The 18,142-nt window shown below is 36.1% G+C and overlaps 1 protein-coding gene across 3 annotated transcripts in view; it reads left to right on the top strand.

Annotated features, from left to right (window-relative positions):
• Positions 1–18,142, top strand: part of COL17A1 (collagen type XVII alpha 1 chain) — a 47,187-nt gene that overhangs the window by 12,116 nt on the left and 16,929 nt on the right. For 2 of the 3 annotated variants that reach the window (XM_063434942.1, XM_063434943.1), the window contains exons 5-31: positions 134–277; positions 1,174–1,221; positions 1,494–1,529; positions 2,217–2,264; positions 3,143–3,283; positions 3,418–3,567; positions 3,791–3,862; positions 4,567–4,677; positions 4,971–5,048; positions 5,599–5,763; positions 6,180–6,260; positions 6,358–6,396; positions 7,075–7,263; positions 8,314–8,538; positions 8,985–9,023; positions 9,410–9,436; positions 10,072–10,098; positions 11,557–11,619; positions 12,248–12,352; positions 12,599–12,661; positions 13,328–13,363; positions 13,960–14,013; positions 14,294–14,329; positions 14,443–14,478; positions 14,898–14,960; positions 17,407–17,442; positions 17,660–17,731. In XM_063434942.1, coding sequence (XP_063291012.1) covers positions 134–277; positions 1,174–1,221; positions 1,494–1,529; positions 2,217–2,264; positions 3,143–3,283; positions 3,418–3,567; positions 3,791–3,862; positions 4,567–4,677; positions 4,971–5,048; positions 5,599–5,763; positions 6,180–6,260; positions 6,358–6,396; positions 7,075–7,263; positions 8,314–8,538; positions 8,985–9,023; positions 9,410–9,436; positions 10,072–10,098; positions 11,557–11,619; positions 12,248–12,352; positions 12,599–12,661; positions 13,328–13,363; positions 13,960–14,013; positions 14,294–14,329; positions 14,443–14,478; positions 14,898–14,960; positions 17,407–17,442; positions 17,660–17,731 — 2,184 coding nt within the window. The remainder of the gene's footprint in view (positions 1–133; positions 278–1,173; positions 1,222–1,493; positions 1,530–2,216; positions 2,265–3,142; positions 3,284–3,417; positions 3,568–3,790; positions 3,863–4,566; positions 4,678–4,970; positions 5,049–5,598; positions 5,764–6,179; positions 6,261–6,357; positions 6,397–7,074; positions 7,264–8,313; positions 8,539–8,984; positions 9,024–9,409; positions 9,437–10,071; positions 10,099–11,556; positions 11,620–12,247; positions 12,353–12,598; positions 12,662–13,327; positions 13,364–13,959; positions 14,014–14,293; positions 14,330–14,442; positions 14,479–14,897; positions 14,961–17,406; positions 17,443–17,659; positions 17,732–18,142) is intronic. The other variant, XM_063434944.1, reaches the window with a different exon arrangement.

An 18,142-nucleotide genomic window follows, 5' to 3' on the forward strand; every position in this document is an offset into this window, starting at 1 on the left:
TAAAAGTTGAGTTCCCAATCTGAATAACCCATGTTCAGCCATGTATATCTAAAACTTATATAATCATTCTCAATGATGTCGTTTGTGGGTCCGAATGCTTAGTATTAACACATCATTTGTGGGTGCAATTCAGCCACAGGTGGCAGTTCAAGAGTAAACATTAGTTCATCTGGATCCAGATTCCCTCAGTCCTCAGGTTCCACGCTCTCCGTTTCCCCAAATTCAACTTTCGACAGGAAAACTTACGCCTCCACCTCTCGCCAAGGAGGATATGAAGGTAGGAATGGGTCACAGCTCTAATTGTTGAGTTTACCGAGTAATATTCCCACATATTTGCACAATAGGCAATGCCGATCCCCTATTCTAGAAGTCCATAATATTCAATAACAATATGTAAAATTTATTTAGGATCAACAAAAGCTAATAATGTATCGATATCTACCTTGACATGTTCAACATTTGCTTTCCATGGATTGCAATGATTTTAACCCCCTTGCCTTTGTGTTTATTCACCATTCAAGTTGCAGTGAGTTTACAATGAGATCGCAGAATTAGAACCTGGATAGTTAAATTGAAAAACTAAAATCTGCAGCTCTTTTGGGTGGAATTTGTTTTATTTCCATCTTAGCTAATTTAGTGGGCAGTGGGCACTCCTCACTGTTTGGTGAATAAATCTCTTAGTTTCTTATAAATTTGAATGTCTTTAAACTGTGTCTGTGTTGTTGATGTTGCATCACCAAAATGCGTTGCCAGTAACGCATTTTGGGTCTACTCTGCTTCTTTCATTTCTTTTCTCCTTTGATCATACGATAACTTGGAAAGACAGTGAGAATACAAAATGAGTAAGAATTAAATTGAATTTGGCTCATGGAAGCAGTTCATACCCAAAACATCTAGAAAAGGTCAGAGAAGGAAAATAGAACTTAGTGGAATGAAAACCAGTAAATTGTGTATAGATATGTACATTGAATTATTTGATCTATTCATTTTTGGAGAAAATTAAATGATTTTAAATATACAAGAAAGCAAAGTGAAAGCTTTGAAAATGATATTCATAATTACTTTTTTAAAGCAATGTTTTTAGAATTATTTATCTTTACTTCATTTAACATGTATATGTTTGTATGCTGTTAAAACCTGACGATTTACCATATAATATTTTTGTTCTTCTAGGAAGTTCTAGTGGAAATTCTTCACCGGAATACACTAGAAAAGAAATGGGTAGGTTTTCCACGGAGACAGACTAGCAATAATTGATGATCCAACTTCTTAACAGGGGGAATGGATGATATGCACTAACAAAATCTGACAATTTTACTAATGTGTGAGCAACCTGAAATATCATCGTATAATATTTATGTTGAAAAATGTTTGTATTGTATGCTATATTTCATGAAATATAGGGTTTCCAGAAAGTTTGGGGACACATATCCATAAACTATTGTCTATGCTGTAATCCCTATCATTTACACTTGTATTTGTTTGTTTTATAGCATCTTCATCCACCAGGGGGCGCACACCGAGCAGAGGTGAGTGTGTCGTCTTTTGTATCTATTATCATTATTATTATTATCAACAGTTATATAGTGACAATTTACTCTGCAGTGCTTTACAATATTATTAACACTAAATGAGACAATTACAAAGTGTTTCATTGTCTTTTCGAGGCAATTGGAGATTTAAAAAAAAAAAATTTCTAGCCTGACATATAGGCTCATTCTCTTTTGTTCTGTATCTAAAAAAAAAAAAAAATGTGGAAAACAAATGTTTATTCAACTTGTTTGTTAGGAAATGAATATACCTGTTTAGTTTTCCACAAATTTCTGTTTATTTTACAAATGATGTAATATTTTTTATTTTAACGTTTAATGGGTTTTTGGTTATGAAACATCATTTGAAATAATTCAACAAGTATTTCCATAATAATATGACGTGCATGCCGCATATGTGCAGCTGAAACATACATGCAATACCACACGGCAATATAAATAAATGAGTTGCCAGATTTCTCAAATACCCCAGACTCTCTACATGGAGCACCAATAATCGAGAGAAAACAAAATCACAGAGAACACGCACAAAATATAACGAGTGCATGCTCTCTATCCATTTCAGTATTTATATATTCATGCACTGAATAATTCTCAACATTCTCCTCGCTTTCTATATACATTTATTTTGTTTGATACATCGTGTTTTTTTTTTTCATTATACAGAGACTGAAATTCGTACTCGACTCCAAAGCGCATCCCCCTCTACAAGATGTAAGTGATGGAATTAAGCTGCTAGTAAAATTCTTATATGGTACCTGGCTAACAGTGACGTTAATTAACAGATCGATTAATGGCATAGGAATTGTTTGGTTTTTCAATTGAAGGAATGAACACATACTACATTAGACCACAAAACATCCAAGGATAATTAAATAAGACTCCGATTCATTCACTAGGAACTATATTATGTTCACTCCAGTTTGTCATTCCCTGCTAAACTAATATGAAGAAATAACTTAATCTAATTCTTAATTAAAAAATGCATTGACACAAATCTGGCTATATTTTGGTCTAAGTGAAGACCTTTCTATCGTATGAACATGTTGTTTTGTTTTTTGTTTTGTTTTATATCTTTAAGTGCAACATTCTTAATTTGTGTAATAATGCTTAGTGAAGTTAGAGCCTTAGTGTGATAGCAACATTCTTCCAATTTAGGCCTCGATTTTAATATTTTTGTCTACGTTTTTTCCGCTGGTTTTATAGTTTTGGATAAACGTTTAAAATTATTTTCAAAATATTAATATATCAAAAATATATCATATATGGAAAAAAGAAACAATAAATAAAAAAAGTTCAAACTATTGAGATTTTTAAAATATTTTCCCGGATATTAAATCGTTTTAAAAGATTATCCAAAAATATTAAATCGTTTAAAAAGTGTGTCCAACAAAATAAAATCAATCCATTGGTGTCATTGAGTTGGGTTGTCAGATACCAAGAGTTTCTAGCTGCCAGTGTGATTGTCCAGGAATGTGGATTTAGCACCTTTAGTCTTTTGGAGAATAATGTTCTTTATAAATATATTACTATATCTATTTCTGATCTATACTGAATCATGAACATTCTTCTTTTTTTACCTTTTTTTTAAGGGACAGAACTTGATGATGTGAAGAAATTGCTGAAAGGGCGATCCACCAGTGTCAGCCCCAGCAGATCCCCAACAAATACCCTCCCCATTCCCAAAAAAGCCACTGTGGAAACAAAGATGGTAACAGAAAGCTCCCAATCAGGTAAAGTTCTGCTGAAAGACTTGATGGCATCATCGTTGTGTTTTTAGATGTGATGACATTCCCCAGTTCTTGAATTACTAGGCTTAGACCTGTGGATTTGATCTTTAAAGAAGTTTCATAATTTTTTATCTTAGCCTCAGGAGCTTATGACACAGCTATCCTGGATGCTGCCATGCCATCATACATGTGGACCTCCACACTTCCAGCAGGATCATCGATGGGTGGCTATCATAACAACATGGGCTTTGGAGGATCTATGTTAAATGCTCAATCTTCGGGATCAGGTAAATAATCCTAGTATAACAAATAAACTTTTTTTGCTCGTGTTTTTTTTTTTTTAATCAATCAGATTCGCTCTCCAAGCACCACAGATGATTCAGGATTTAAGGTTTACCCAATTCTGCACCAGAAGTGCTATTTCTAAGCCTAAACCGTGAGATCTAGAATGTATGATACAATTTTAGCTCTAGCGTTCTTATTTCCATGTTTTCTTTATTTCTTCTATAGTATTCGGACTTCCAAATAATCTTGCCCCAAGTTCTCCTTCTCTAAATTCAGGATATGCTTCATCCTCTGCATGTAAGTTTCACTCTCTGTTATGTATTTTGGTCTTGAGTAACTTTATCTTATTCTAAGACAGGCAATGTAATCCGCGTCTAAAAAGCATTTATCACCCGTAAATTTAAATAGGTGTGTATAAGTGTAAAATGGTGTAGAATTTGCCTCCTTGAACTTCATGTGGTCTGACCAAAAATATGTTGGTTAGTTAAAGGGGTAATTTAAAGTGAAAAGACACTTTGCAGTAATGGCTTATCTATTACACATCTGCTACATGGCCCAATGCTAGTCATGATAAATAAATATTCCTCGATAGCTAGAGTACCAAAGGTGAGCCTTCACTGCATTATAATCTTTATATACATTTTAGTGTTCTAAAATAGAACACTCGGCACAACTCTTTGTAGATAAGAAATGGCTATATTGTCATGGAGATTTAACCACCCATGTGCCCTGTACACTATTATTTGTCCAAACATATTCCATTCTTAGGAATAAAAGATGTCAAATGCAATCTGTAAGGTGTGTTTTTGTTAACAATTTCTTAATCTCAAAGGTTTTCTTGATGCACGGAATAATATTAATAAAAAGTGCTTCAATGATACATAGCTACACATCTGCCCTACACTGTTTGTAGATTATATATGTACGGTATTTTATTGTCAAATATAAGCTAGTTTCACCAACCAAATAAAAAAACTTATAATTCACCTTTTTATGGACAGTATTTGGTGTTCAGAACAACCTTGCACCTCTCTCAGGACCCGGACACGGACCCGGACCAGGCCCCGGGCCAGGAGCTCTTAGTAGTACCCTGGCTGCGACAACCAGTTCAGGTTAGTTTTTCATGTATTCCTAATAAACAGTGGGACATATTCACTAAAGTGGGAATTGCGGAGAACAGATAAAGAGATTGCCATTTTATTTTTGCCCAAAGTTTCAAATTGGAAAAAAAAGTCTAAGTAAGACATAATTCCAGCTCCACATCAGCCTAAAATGAGTATTATGCCTTATCTGTACCCCACAGTTTCATATTTTGTGAATAAATCCCAGTAACTGATTAGAAAGTGTGCTTGGCTTCTATATGGAAGTAGGTATTACCCTGAATAAAATGTTTTTACTCTTGTAGGATATGGAGTGCAGAAAAATGTCACACAGACCACTCACCACGCCGCTCCTGTTACGGCTCCTATAACCTCGTCAACTGGTGAGTGTTAAATACTGTCAACACTTTAATCAATTCTAGCGATTGCATTTTAATTGTATTACTTTTCATTTGATTATGGTCCTTTTTTCCATTTTTACTCATTCCCTACAATATTCTCAAACTATAACCTAATAAAATAAATGAAAAACAAAACCAATAGTAATGAGACCAGAAAACCCTAAACAAACACTATATAATAACAGCTCAAGATATTCACATATATAATATGTAATATTACACAAGATTCCCGTAGTGGCTTTATGTTTGACAAGTTCACAAAAAGAAGGCGATAAGGAGCAAAACAAAAAAAAAGAAAAAGAAAAAAGGCGCTCTGTTGCTTCTTGAGGGTTGTATTGTCAGGTTGCCCATAAAAATCTGCGATTATTCTGGAGATTCTCAACATTCCAACTGAATGGCAGCATTTGTAGGCATAGGCGCATGCATAAAACCAGTCTGTGTTACGATTTCAGCCTGCGTACATACTCCGAAAGGTACATGCATGTATTAATGTATATAACGTAATCCTTGCATACAATCCTTTTTTTTACAGTTACCACCGAGAAGAACTATGAAGCTGCTCAGCAAGAAATCCTTAGCAAGGATTACAAGTTCCTGCTTTTAGAGAAAGAGAAGAGTCCTTCCAAAAAAGAAGATATGCTAATCATGTCGAAAGACACCGGCAAAATATTCACAGCCTCAAGTGGTGGAAGTTCAGGTGTGTATCCCAAACGTTTTTCTTTCTGATTGTCAGAAGAATTGTAGATGTAAAAACATTCTTTTACTTGGGGGGGTATAATAGAGGACTCTCTGGTAGTACATTTACTCTCTATTTAGAATAGGGGTTCTCAACCCAGTCCTCAAGGACCCCCTACCAGTCCAGGATTTAGGGATTACCTGGGTGTGTCTAAGGTGTTTAGAAAAAGAAAGAAAAAAAAACACCTCAGACACACCCAGGTAATCCCTAACTCCTGGACTGGTAGGGGGTCCTTGAGGACTGGGTTGAGAACCGCTGATTTAGAACATATTGCTCATTATCACCTGTCTGTGGATGGCTCTATGGTATTGATGTAACATGCAGACATTCAGTTCTGGTCAACGATTCCATATTCAGACAAGGTATTGTCTCTACAGGTTCTGCTGGTGAAGAATCATTGAAGAAAGAAAAACAAATGACCACGCGTGTCGACACTACGTACAAATCTGAAGCCAACGGTAATAGACGGTGCCGCTGGACACCTTCCGAGCATTGTCCACATGAGTTATAGTCATTATACAACTGACAATCATTTTTTTTTTCTTTCTGATTCAGGAGGGTTGAAAGTAACAAAAGATAAAGCCACCTATGCAGGTAAGTAAACAGAATGTTTGGCATTCGGTGGTTTCTGCATCACTCTGAAATTCACTGAAATGTTAATAAATATGTGCATGTGGCATCAGAGGAGAACATGACAGCTTCCTGTTTTGTCTGATGATTTCACTATAGCTGAGCAAATACAATAATTCGATATCTGTGTCTCTATCTATCAATCATTCATTTGCTTCAATCATAAGAGAATTTTCATCTTGCTACAACTTTATTAAATTGTTAGATAGAGGGACAGACGTACAACAGAGACTGACAGTATTCAGAAATAAAGTATATCTGATTTTACGAGGGTAATTATTAATAGTTATTTGATTGCTACATGTTTGACTTTCAACATTTCTGACGAAAAGTATGGCAATATTTTCTTAGAAAGGTCCTGTGGTAGTCTGTTTATAGAGACTGTATTTTTTTTTAATTACTTGAGCACACTTCATGTTGTAACTTTCTAACTGCAGTGGTCATTATAAAGACAGATCGGTTTTTCACCTAGACTGCTCTGATTGGAATATTTGTTTGTTCTGGCTTGCAGTCCCATTTATGGACACTGCGGGGCATCTCGAATCCTGGACATTGGTCATAGTATCAAATGGTGACGGGATGCAGGCCATATAAAATATTTTTTTTTTTCATGAAATCTCATTGTTTTTCCCTTTGATGCAGAGATACATCGGGTTGACGGACACGGACTGAAATCTGGAATGGATTATTATGATGGCGGAAGAGGAGGATCAGACACTGATGTTATTTGTGGACCTTGTGGTTCCTGCTGCAAATGGTGGATGTGGTCGCTGGGCTTACTTTTGGGATTGCTGACCCTCCTTGGTCTACTTTTTGGGCTCATATCTCTATGTAAGAAACAGCTGTTATTGGGCACTTATAGCGTGCTATGCTAGGTCACTCATAATATACATTGGTATTGTCAAATATCCCAGTTCACCACTCGTTTCTTCTACTCCTCATTTCTACCTAGAAGACTTGACCTCACTCTTTAGGGTTCTCTTGCAACCATTAATGCTTAAACATTTTCTGTATAACTTTGGGGTCATATAATAGATCATCCACTAATTCATGGTCAATAACGAAAGACGCACTGTGCAAGCCAACCCATTAAATTGTGGCTAAAATAATTTACTTTTTTATATGACTCACAAGCCATAATCCAGAACACTCTAGCAAACCTCTCGGCAAGACTCAGCATTGCCAAAATAAAGATATACTGCTGGAACAAATTATCAGGATGTGTTAGAGGAACCATGGTCAAATCACCTGATGCATTTCCTACTGTAGCACGTGCTTAGTCATAGGCCAAGTTCGAATAAAAATGATTTTAAATAGACGTTATGAATCTTTCCCAATTGGAACGTGAGATCTGCTGTGACTATCCCCTCGTACACCTATACCAGGGATAGGCAACCTTCGGCTCTCCAGATGTTGTGGACTACATCCCCCATAATGCTCTTACACACATAATGCTGGCAAAGCATCATGGGAGGTGTAGTCCAAAACATCTGCAGAGCCGAAGGTTGCCTATCCCTGACCTATACAAATAATTAAATAAAGAAATCAAAGCATACATGTTTACTCCAGACCACGAAGTCCAACTGAGGTCCCTCTATCAACTTTAGACCATTAAAAAGTAACACAAAACATTCCATCCCAGTTCAGAGTCAATTTACATACCACATTATCACTGGTGATAATCTCAGTAGCTCGCTAGGTAATATTGTATTGGTATTGATATGCCTGCTGTGTTCCCCTTGGCTGGAGTGATCTGCCAAGTCACTGTTTGCATGTACCACTGTTTAAAAAAAAAAAAAATAATAGATTTATTTTTATAGTAATTGATATAAAATATTCAATCCAGAATATATATTGATTTTTATATTTTTCCTTTTTTAGGGCAAGATGTGAAGAATCTCCAGTCTCGTGTAGATACACTAGAAAGGGGTACCCCAATAAACAGGGATGCAATTCAATACTTACAGTCTCAGAACTTCCCCTCATTAAAATCTTCTTCCAATTTACCTGTCGATCAAGTTAGTACAGATACAAGTGAAAAGGATACCGGCGACCAAACTAAAATAATTTGGCAGTATGTGAAGGACAGATTACAGGCCGAAAGAGGTGAGAATGTCTAACTCTTCAACATTGTTTATTTATGTGATATTGTATTGATAGATAATATTTGGGTAAAGTAGAATTTGTGCAAAGTACAAAGAAAATAAAGACTGGAAGCGAGGAAAAACAAATATATGTAGCCATTATTACATCTTATTAATAAGAAGGACAATAAACGGGTGAATTTCATTATACTGATTAATAACCTTAATTATTTTGAAACAACAGTAGTGTAGACAATAACAATTTACCAATGTCTGGCAGGGGGGGGGGGTTTAAGGAATTAAAATTAAGAAAAAAACATTAATTATGAAATAATATCAACAGATAAACATTAATATCATTGTATTGTTTTTTTTTTTTTTTTAAATCTATTATAAGTAGACAACGTGTTATTTCTGTTTTAACTTTTATTGTGTGCTTAGTATAATTGTGTTCATTTATTTTGGCAGGAAGCTTTGTTGGTGAGAAGGGTGCAGCTGGACAGAAAGGTATGAATACTGTAAACGTGTACAGAATTTGGCTAGCATATTCTGCATTGACTCACTGTAGTATTTAAGAAAATGGAAATTGGTGTAATTACAAGTGGATAATTATATGTATTAATATTCCTGCCCATATGCCTTGCAGAAGATAATTTAAAATGTGCAGTACCAAATAAAGACCACTAGGAGGTGCTGAAGCGCTGTTTGAGCTCAAATGAAATTCAGAATACAATGTAACTCTTTTTAGTTTAATTATTTATATTTGTATTATTGTCCATATTTGTTTTCCCATGAGATGAATAACATTTATTTACAAACTGTCAAAAAATTTCACAACTGTGAATAATCGTGCAATGATTCCTGATGTGAGCTATTTTCTTTCCTTTGTGTAGGTGAAATGGGAATTAAAGGAGACCAAGGTTAGTGATATGAGTTACAATGGGATACACAGGGTTAAGGGTAAAGAAGCTAATTAGATTTTTGTAAAAACCATTAGCTATTGGTTTAGTTAAATGCATTTTTTTTTAAATACATTTTTTAAAACAGATTTCAAGCTACCATGCCATTATTGCATCATTATTTGGGACTTTTTTGGAACACATCACATCCTCCTCTCCTATTCTCTATTTTTTTTTGCATAGTGGGAAATATTAAATTCTAAGAGACATTCGCAAGATTCACAAAACATTAAACACCTTAACAATTGATTAACTGTGTAGAGAAGTTTAACACAGCAAATGTTAGCATTGGCAGTGTGTAACCTCAGGCAACCACGGCCAAAAGCTAGATCTCCAACTATTGTCCAAATATATTTCCCTTGATGCTTCGTCCACTTAAGGTCCGGACCTAATGGCTGTGTGAGCATTCTGGGAAATGTAGTCCACCTCTACCTCACTTGCTGTCTGCCCTGGGTTCTGTTTGATTCCAACCTCTCTTTCGGTGTTCACGTCCAGCCAATCGCCAAACATCATGCAGATACCTTTACGAATAAATTGGAAAATTAATGGGATTTCAAAGTATTTGATCACTAATATGCAACATTTTACTTCACCAGGTGAACGAGGCTTTCCAGGACCTCAGGGTAAGAATAAACTGCAATAGAACCACTAATGTGATATCATGTTTATATTTACAGGGTAATATCTTCTACAATAAAGACATAAAACAAGTCATAATACACGGTGCACATTGTATAGATGCTTAATGAGCTCTTCTAAAGGTTGATAAGGAGATCATTGAAATATGAGAGCATTGCAAGATTGCCGAAACATCGGGGGCTTTCCTTAAAATACAATAATGGTAGCACAACCTTGAGTGGTGACCGTCGACAATACCAGCCACACCATCTGCCAAACAGCCTCAGTCCTTCTTCCACAATACCCCTCACAGTCAGTCTATTCCCAGATATGCTACAAAGCCACCCCACAGCTACCACTATTCCCTTGATATCCTATAGAGCAGGGGTCAGCAACCTTTTGCCGCATGAGGGTCGGATGCCATGAAAAACGGGAAAGGTCAAACTTAAAGGGACACTATAGGCACCCAGACCATTTCATCTCATTGAATTGGTCTGGGTGCAATGCCCCTGTCCTCTTAACCCTGCAATGTGAATTGTTGCAGTTTCTGAGAAACTGCAATAATTATATTGCAGGGTTAACTCGTCCTAGAGGAGCTTACTGGAGTTTCTCCGAGCTTTACGCTGTGCAATGACGCTGGATGTCCGCATGCTTTGCATATGCAATAGGTTTCCGAATTGCTGTGACATCAGCGGAGAAGGATCCCAATCCAGCACCAAGAGATATCAGCGCTGGAATCGGGTAAGTTAACAAAGTTAACCCTTTGTTTGCCGCCAGGATGGACACCGTGGATGCAGAGGGAAACTATTATGTTAGGAATACAGTTTTGCATTCTTAACAATATAGAGTTCCTTAAAGAAGATTCCTTTTCCTAATTTTGATCTTTCTTCAGGATAACGAATAACTCCCTAATTTGGTATTTTTATGTGGGATTGCCATATTTAAGGATACCAAATTAGAAAGCCAAATTATTCTGAAAAATAAATTCACGCAACACTTGTCTTACTTAGCATCTCGGTGAGCCAGTTCCCTATGATTTTATCATGGGCAATTACTGGCCTGACCACTGCTGGGGCTAGGCCTTCTAATGCCTGCAGACAGTTGATTGCTGAAGCCAGCTATATAGCCCACCACCCTTCCCACAATATCTTCCTGTGCCAGAACTGTATTACTACAAAAATGCATGGGCCCATCACTTGCAAACATACTTCAGTCTGGGATTTAAAAGCGAGAGCTGTAACTATACAGCCACACAATTCTGGACTTTAGTTTCTAGAGCCCATCCATAGAAACACATGCTGAACACATAGCAGTTTTAACATGCTATTGTGCACATCTTTCTTTATTATGGGTTATATTTACCAATACCATATGTCTTATAAACTTGCTTGCCAGTAAAATGAATCCCTATCTTGTTTTATACATGGTGTCATTACATGGTCTTTTCACTTGTATTTTAACAGGAGCTCCAGGACTTATTGGACATACCGGGTCAGAAGGTCCAAAGGGACAGAAAGGCTCTGCTGGTGAGTTCCACTTGATTTCCTTAAAACTTTTTGGTTTGGCTTAGTTCAAAATATTATTAATCCTCTGTAGCCGAGCAACTAGAACTAATTATTTTCCATTGTTAAAATGGGAATATTATCTGTAAACAATATTCAGGATAGACACGAATGTACATTTTTTCCTCAAGACTCCTCACTCCTTCTTTAGTCCCCCAAGACTCCATTTTTTTGTTTGAATAGAGTATGGAAGCTGTTCACGGGAGCAGGTAGCATTCTGCTCCTTTCTCCTGCTTATTTTTTCTGTTTCCTTTCCTGGGGATTAACATCCCCTTGTGCCCTGGGCTGCACCTACATTGTTATGTCCTTTTCGAGTGCTGATATTTGGGCTATAATACATTCTACTTTATGTTGTATTCTGGCCTGCATGCCTCTTATTTTGACAGTTATTTCATCTTTTTCTTTTCACTAGTGTTGTATTGTAAAAAAAAACCAAAAAAACATCCCTTTAGTAAACACTTTAATTTCAAAGGACATATATGAATGTAAAGGCATGCACTTTGGTAAAGTGTACGTTAAGAAGAATACAAATAGATAAATAGTTTTAATCTGACATTGTGGATGTTGGCCATTAAATGACTTGTGTCTATAGGTGACGCTGGTATGGAGGGACCACCTGGACAAAGAGGGAGAGATGGCACAGCAGGACCTCGTGGTGAACCTGGACCAGCAGGTGTTGGAGAGAAGGGAGACAGAGGTATGGACATGTACCTTTCTATCTACATCTATACTTTGGATGGCAAATAATGCACTGGGGATTTGTATGAAGAGCAATTATGGGACGTTCTAGAAGTGGAGAAATCGGTATTTCAACATTCTATTGTTTCCATGGTGATTGATCCACTATTAGAACTTTATCCCACATTTGTTCATTGTTTAGGTGATGGGTAATTATGTATTTACTTGTGTTTCTTCATAATGAGTGGACTGTTTTCTTTTATAGGTACACCCGGTGATCCAGGGATACCAGGATTGGCAGGTCAACCAGGACCAATGGGTCTTAAAGGTAATAAAGTAGTTTTTTGTGTGTGTGTCAGGTGACTACACAATTACTTTAATCTAGCTCAAAGAAAATATGGACTGATTAAGTTTGGTGCAATTTAAAAGTGATTTTAGCATAGGGTTCCGAGTTCCAGATTGACAGCGATAATACCCAGGAGCTACGTTTCTACAGAGTAGCAAGCTTTCTAACAATGTACCTAACAAGCTACTTTGTAACTATCCACTTTAATTTCTTTTTTTCTAATGCAATATTTATTTAGTCAATGAAGAGAAAGACGTTGATTGTCACATTTGTCAACAATAAATGTTTAATTTCCAATGATAGTAAGCAAAATGTTATAGGAAGAGAGAGTTACGCTGTTCTAATCGCTGTGTTACCGAGACATTGCATTTCCCAAGTAACATTAATTGACTAATAATTCAAAACTCAGGAAGGAACGTGGGGTAATACTGAACCAATAACAGTGGAAATTGGCAAAAAAAAACAACTATTTGCTCATCCATTAGTACATTTGTGTTGTAGTTAATGTGTATTAGGTTTCACTAAGTCTAAGGATCAAAAATAATCCGATACTAGGAAGCTCTACGAACCATATTGTAAAAAGGCAACTGTATCAACTTCACCATTAATCCACACTCTCAACTAATGCTCTTTTTATAATACCTATAGGTACTATGGGTCTACAAGGTCCTCAAGGTGTTGCAGGTATGTAATTAAAAATGTGGGAATTCAAATATTGACTGTACCTAGGTATTTAAGATATTCTGATTTTAGTATATACCTATAGGCAACAATTGAGTATTGTAGATTCACTGTCTGTATGCAAATATTACATAGTTACATAGTTACATAGCTGAAAAGAGACTTGCGTCCATCAAGTTCAGCCTTCCTCACATTTGTTTTTTGCTGTTGATCCAAAAGAAGGCAATAAACCTAATCTGAAGCGCTTCCAATTTTGCAACAAACTAGGAAAAAAATTCCCTCTTGACCCCAGATTGGTAGTCAGATTTATCCTTGGATCAAGAAGCTATTACCCTACACTGAAAAATGATAACCTTATAATGTATAACTTGGTTTAGCGAAGTAACTAAGCTGTGTGCAATAATATATTACATATCATTTTATAAGAGCCATTATTAATAACGTTATTTTATCACTGCGAGTAAGACTTTGGCCAATTCAACTTAATTATTTACCACTGTATGTAGATTATTAGTTTATCATTTATGTAGTAATAAGGTAGACCTACTTTAATATGTGAGTGATATTTCTAATGAAATCTACATTTGTATTTTTTTCAGGTATTCCAGGAATTCAGGGATACAGAGGGGAAGCAGGACAGCCAGGTCCAAAAGGTAAGGTGTACAGCTAGGTGGTCCATGTGATAGCTTACAGTATTTGACAGCACAGATATTTCCCTTAGAATGCGTTAAAGTGTATGTGAGATTGCACGTGCAATGGTTTGAGATATCTACAACTCTCCTACAGGAAATAATGGGAGCACCACCTTTCTACCACCTCTTTAATAATATCATAGTATGAAATATTTTAATATTTTATTTTAATATTTTTAATATTTGACCTGATAAAACGTAATGTAAAATCACAACAAATATTTCCCTTTTTTTATATCAGGTGATAAAGGATCTGTTGGACCACCAGGTGTTAAAGGTATATTTTATCTCCCATTGTATTCATTTTTGTTTAATATGGCAAAGGGAACTAGATGCATGCAAATGTGGTTATCATAATAATAATTAAAAAAAATATTGAATTTCTTTTAGGTGACCAAGGTGAAAAGGGATCCAGAGGTCTTACAGGTCAGTAAATAAAATAAAGGTTAGGGTGAATTATGGAGGATGTAATGTTTTGGGGGGCTTGATTTATAGGGTTGAGAGCTTAATTATATATACATGGCCTTCATTCGGTGCCCTATAGAGTAAAGGATGGGTTCATCAGGAGATGCCTCTGCCCTTACTAATTAAATAGGCATAAAATGGGGAAAATATGCAGCTTGGGAAGCCAAATAGGGGAAACATGGTGAAACGTGAACTTTGAACAGACCGCTTGAGACTTAGAGCCCCGTGAGTCAGAAAGTCCAGAAACTGTTCTTTTAAAGGCTCCCTTTAAACCTGGTTCTGAGGACTCATTGACTAATTTAAGCTTCAGCTATAGTAATGATAATATAGTAATTTGCCTCTCTCTTTAAATTGATGTTTTTTTAAATATTTATTTACAGGAGAACTCGGTCCACGAGGATTGCCAGGTCCTTCTGGAGAGGCTGGTGCCAAAGGATCTGCAGGTATGAGACCCCCAAATCTTCAGATCTGTGCAATTAACGGCACACCACTGCCCAAATACAAACAATAAATTATAAAGCTATATAGGTAGATATACCACCAATGAAAACATGCATATATTTAATTATGCATTGTTTTCATTGGGGGTACATCTAAAAACTAGTTGTAAAAGCTGTAGATCTCTTGTCTGCAGCCTCCTTTGCAAACCCCACCCTTCTAACCGCACCCAGACTTTCTGTGGCTGTGCAAACACAGAATCCCCTGTGCCAATTTCACTTGAAATCTAAATGGGAAAAAAAAGGACACACACTACACACATAAAGCACTCCAGGAAGCAGAAGTGATTTAAGGGTGAGAGTGTCCCTTTAAATAGTTGATATATGATTCTAGAATTCTATGCAGAAATCTCAACAAATGGACATTTTTTATTTAAATTAGGGCTAATAATTGGACAGTAGGTAATGAGTAAATGTGTTAAAACACTAAGGTTACATGTTTTTTTTAATATGTCCTGTGTTAAAGTTTGTGCAAGCGAAAATTATAACCAACATCATTATAAGTAATTTTCTTCAGAAGGCTTTCCAAGTGTTCATTTTTGTCACCCCCCCATGATTAAGCTTGTTTTGTTACAATTTTTCTCACAGCTAACGTTGCTGTAGGCTGACCTGTTACTACACATGGGAAGCTAATCACAAACTTGGGAAACCTGTCAAAATAAAAAGTCCTTAATTTTAAACCATTATTTTAAACATAAAAAAAGCAAAAACAACAAAGAAACAAGTAAAGAACAAAGTGACCGATATCAGTATAGAAATAGACTCCTGGACCTGTATAAAAGGAATATACAACCTAAGGGATTCAAAAGCAGGGAAAAACCACCCTGTGAGTCGAGGTGCTGGAAAAGGAAATCCCTGACAGATATTTGAAGACCTTTCTTGGAGCTCTAGACCAGTTTAAGTTTCAAAACTGAAATAATATATTATATTTTACGCGTAATCACAAAAAAAAAGAGTAAAATCACATTGTGTTGCTAGCAGTCCAAGAATAGTCCATGTCTAGAGGCTCCTTGCAAGTTCCTTCTGTACCCTGCAATAATTTATATCCCCAGCAGATGGTGCTGTTAATGAAAGTACTCTGTTGACTAAGCATAAAAAAAGAGACAATGGATTTTTCCAATTAAATCTTGTAATTTCTTGAAAGGCTATATTTACAGAGGAGGTTCATAGGAAAACCGCATACAATATTCACGCACTGTACTGCATGCATTTTTATCGTGATTACTTTTATTTTATATGACCTTTATTTTTTCTAAAACATCGCTGCAAGAAATTGTGCATTTGAGCACTGATCAATTTCAATTGATATCAATACAAAGCCATTGTCTGAGCAGCCTTACTACCTGTTGGAACTATTCTGTACAATGTAGCAATGAGCCACGGTGGAATTGTAAAGCGCAAAGTCGTAGTCTCACTCTAATCTCGATACCTTGGGTATTTGAGCAAAGGACGTCCACCCGGTTTACGGTTGTACCAGACTTACAGAACAATAACCGGATACATTTTTCCATTCACAAATCACTTTAACAAATACAACAACAAAAACTGAGCCGCGAAGTATAAATCAATATCTGTATTCTGTGACTTCCACCTAAATGGGAACCCCAAACATTCCATTAGTATGGAGGCCAAACAAAGTTAGGCAAACATTCTGACTTTGCCCGTAAAATATAGTGCCCTTGGCAATGCATGGGATTGTTTTGAATACAAAAATACACCCTCTGACTCCATGATTCCTTAAATGTCTTGCAAAAAAAATAAAATTAAAATAAAGCAACATTAAATAGATCGAGGACAGTTTTTTAAGGTCTGGATTTCATCGGTTTATTTGTTATCATTTTTCCCGTAAGTGCCTTTATTTTATAACCATCGTTATGTTGCCACTGAGATTCGTGCAGAGATCAGAGCTCCAGCTGTAGTTACATCAGAGTCTCGTCTATTCAGCATTTCATACATCCAAATAAATTAAAATAACACAATTAAGTTTGGGAATAACATCTAGACCCTACTGCAGGGTTAGGCAATCTTCGGCAATCCAGATGTTGTAGACTGCATCTTCCATAATGGTCTTACAGCCATAATGCTGGCAAAGCATTAGGGGAGATGTAGTCCATAGCATCTGGAGTGCTTAAGGTTGTCTAACCCTGCACTAGAACATACTACAAAACTACCAACAAGATGCTCTTCTATTAAATTGATATTCTTATTACATTAAAACAACATGACACTAAGGACCTATCAGATGGATTGATACATTGTATTTGACTATTATACTGTTGTATCATTACATGCTGTGAAGGCCCATATGGTTGTCCATTCTGTATCTAAGGACAGTGCATATATTCATATTATGTTCATATATTTGGTGACTAATTATCTATTTTCATTTTAGGTCCTCCTGGCCCAGATGGTCACCAAGGACCAAGAGGTAAGTTATCAAATTTGTTCAAACCTAGAGTTGCCAAATATTTCTTAGTGCTTAGAGTACAATGAGCTATTGACCTGCTTCTGAAAAATGTGTACATACCATGCAATCTGGAATTATCAGGTGCCCTTTTAAGGGGTTCAGTGAAGATCAACAATCTAAATTGTCTGGAAATATTTGTGTATAATGTTTTTGTTTATTTTCTTTCTTTTTATTTAAGGTGAGCAAGGACCTCTGGGACTGCCAGGACCAAGAGGGCCACCAGGATCATCTGGAGATCCTGGCCTCCCAGGTATGTAGACTTATTATGCCAATATAGAATTTGGGGTCCATTAGTAAAATAAAAAGATTTGCAAAATATAGGCCAAAATTTGGAGAAGAAAAATCTGTATTTGAGATTTGTTTTTAATCTCATCTCATCTATTTTAAGCAATTACCACAATTACAGACTTCAGTGCTCAATGCAGGGAAATTTATTTTGTGAATTTGCCTTCTACCGGATTTGTTCAGAGTGAATTGGGTTGAAATTCGTTGTCTGACGAAACATGTTGATTCTATAATTCATATCAGATTCACACGCGTGAATGACTGATTTTGAAGGATACATCAGATGGTACTGAGTGAGCTGTGCCCTTTCATTTGAAATAATCAAGTTTCAGCCAGATCGGCGTTGAGTACAAGAATTACAAATTTATTTGAATTC

This window comes from Pelobates fuscus, chromosome 10, assembly GCF_036172605.1.
Source record: "Pelobates fuscus isolate aPelFus1 chromosome 10, aPelFus1.pri, whole genome shotgun sequence".
Taxonomy (NCBI): Eukaryota; Metazoa; Chordata; class Amphibia; order Anura; family Pelobatidae; genus Pelobates; species Pelobates fuscus.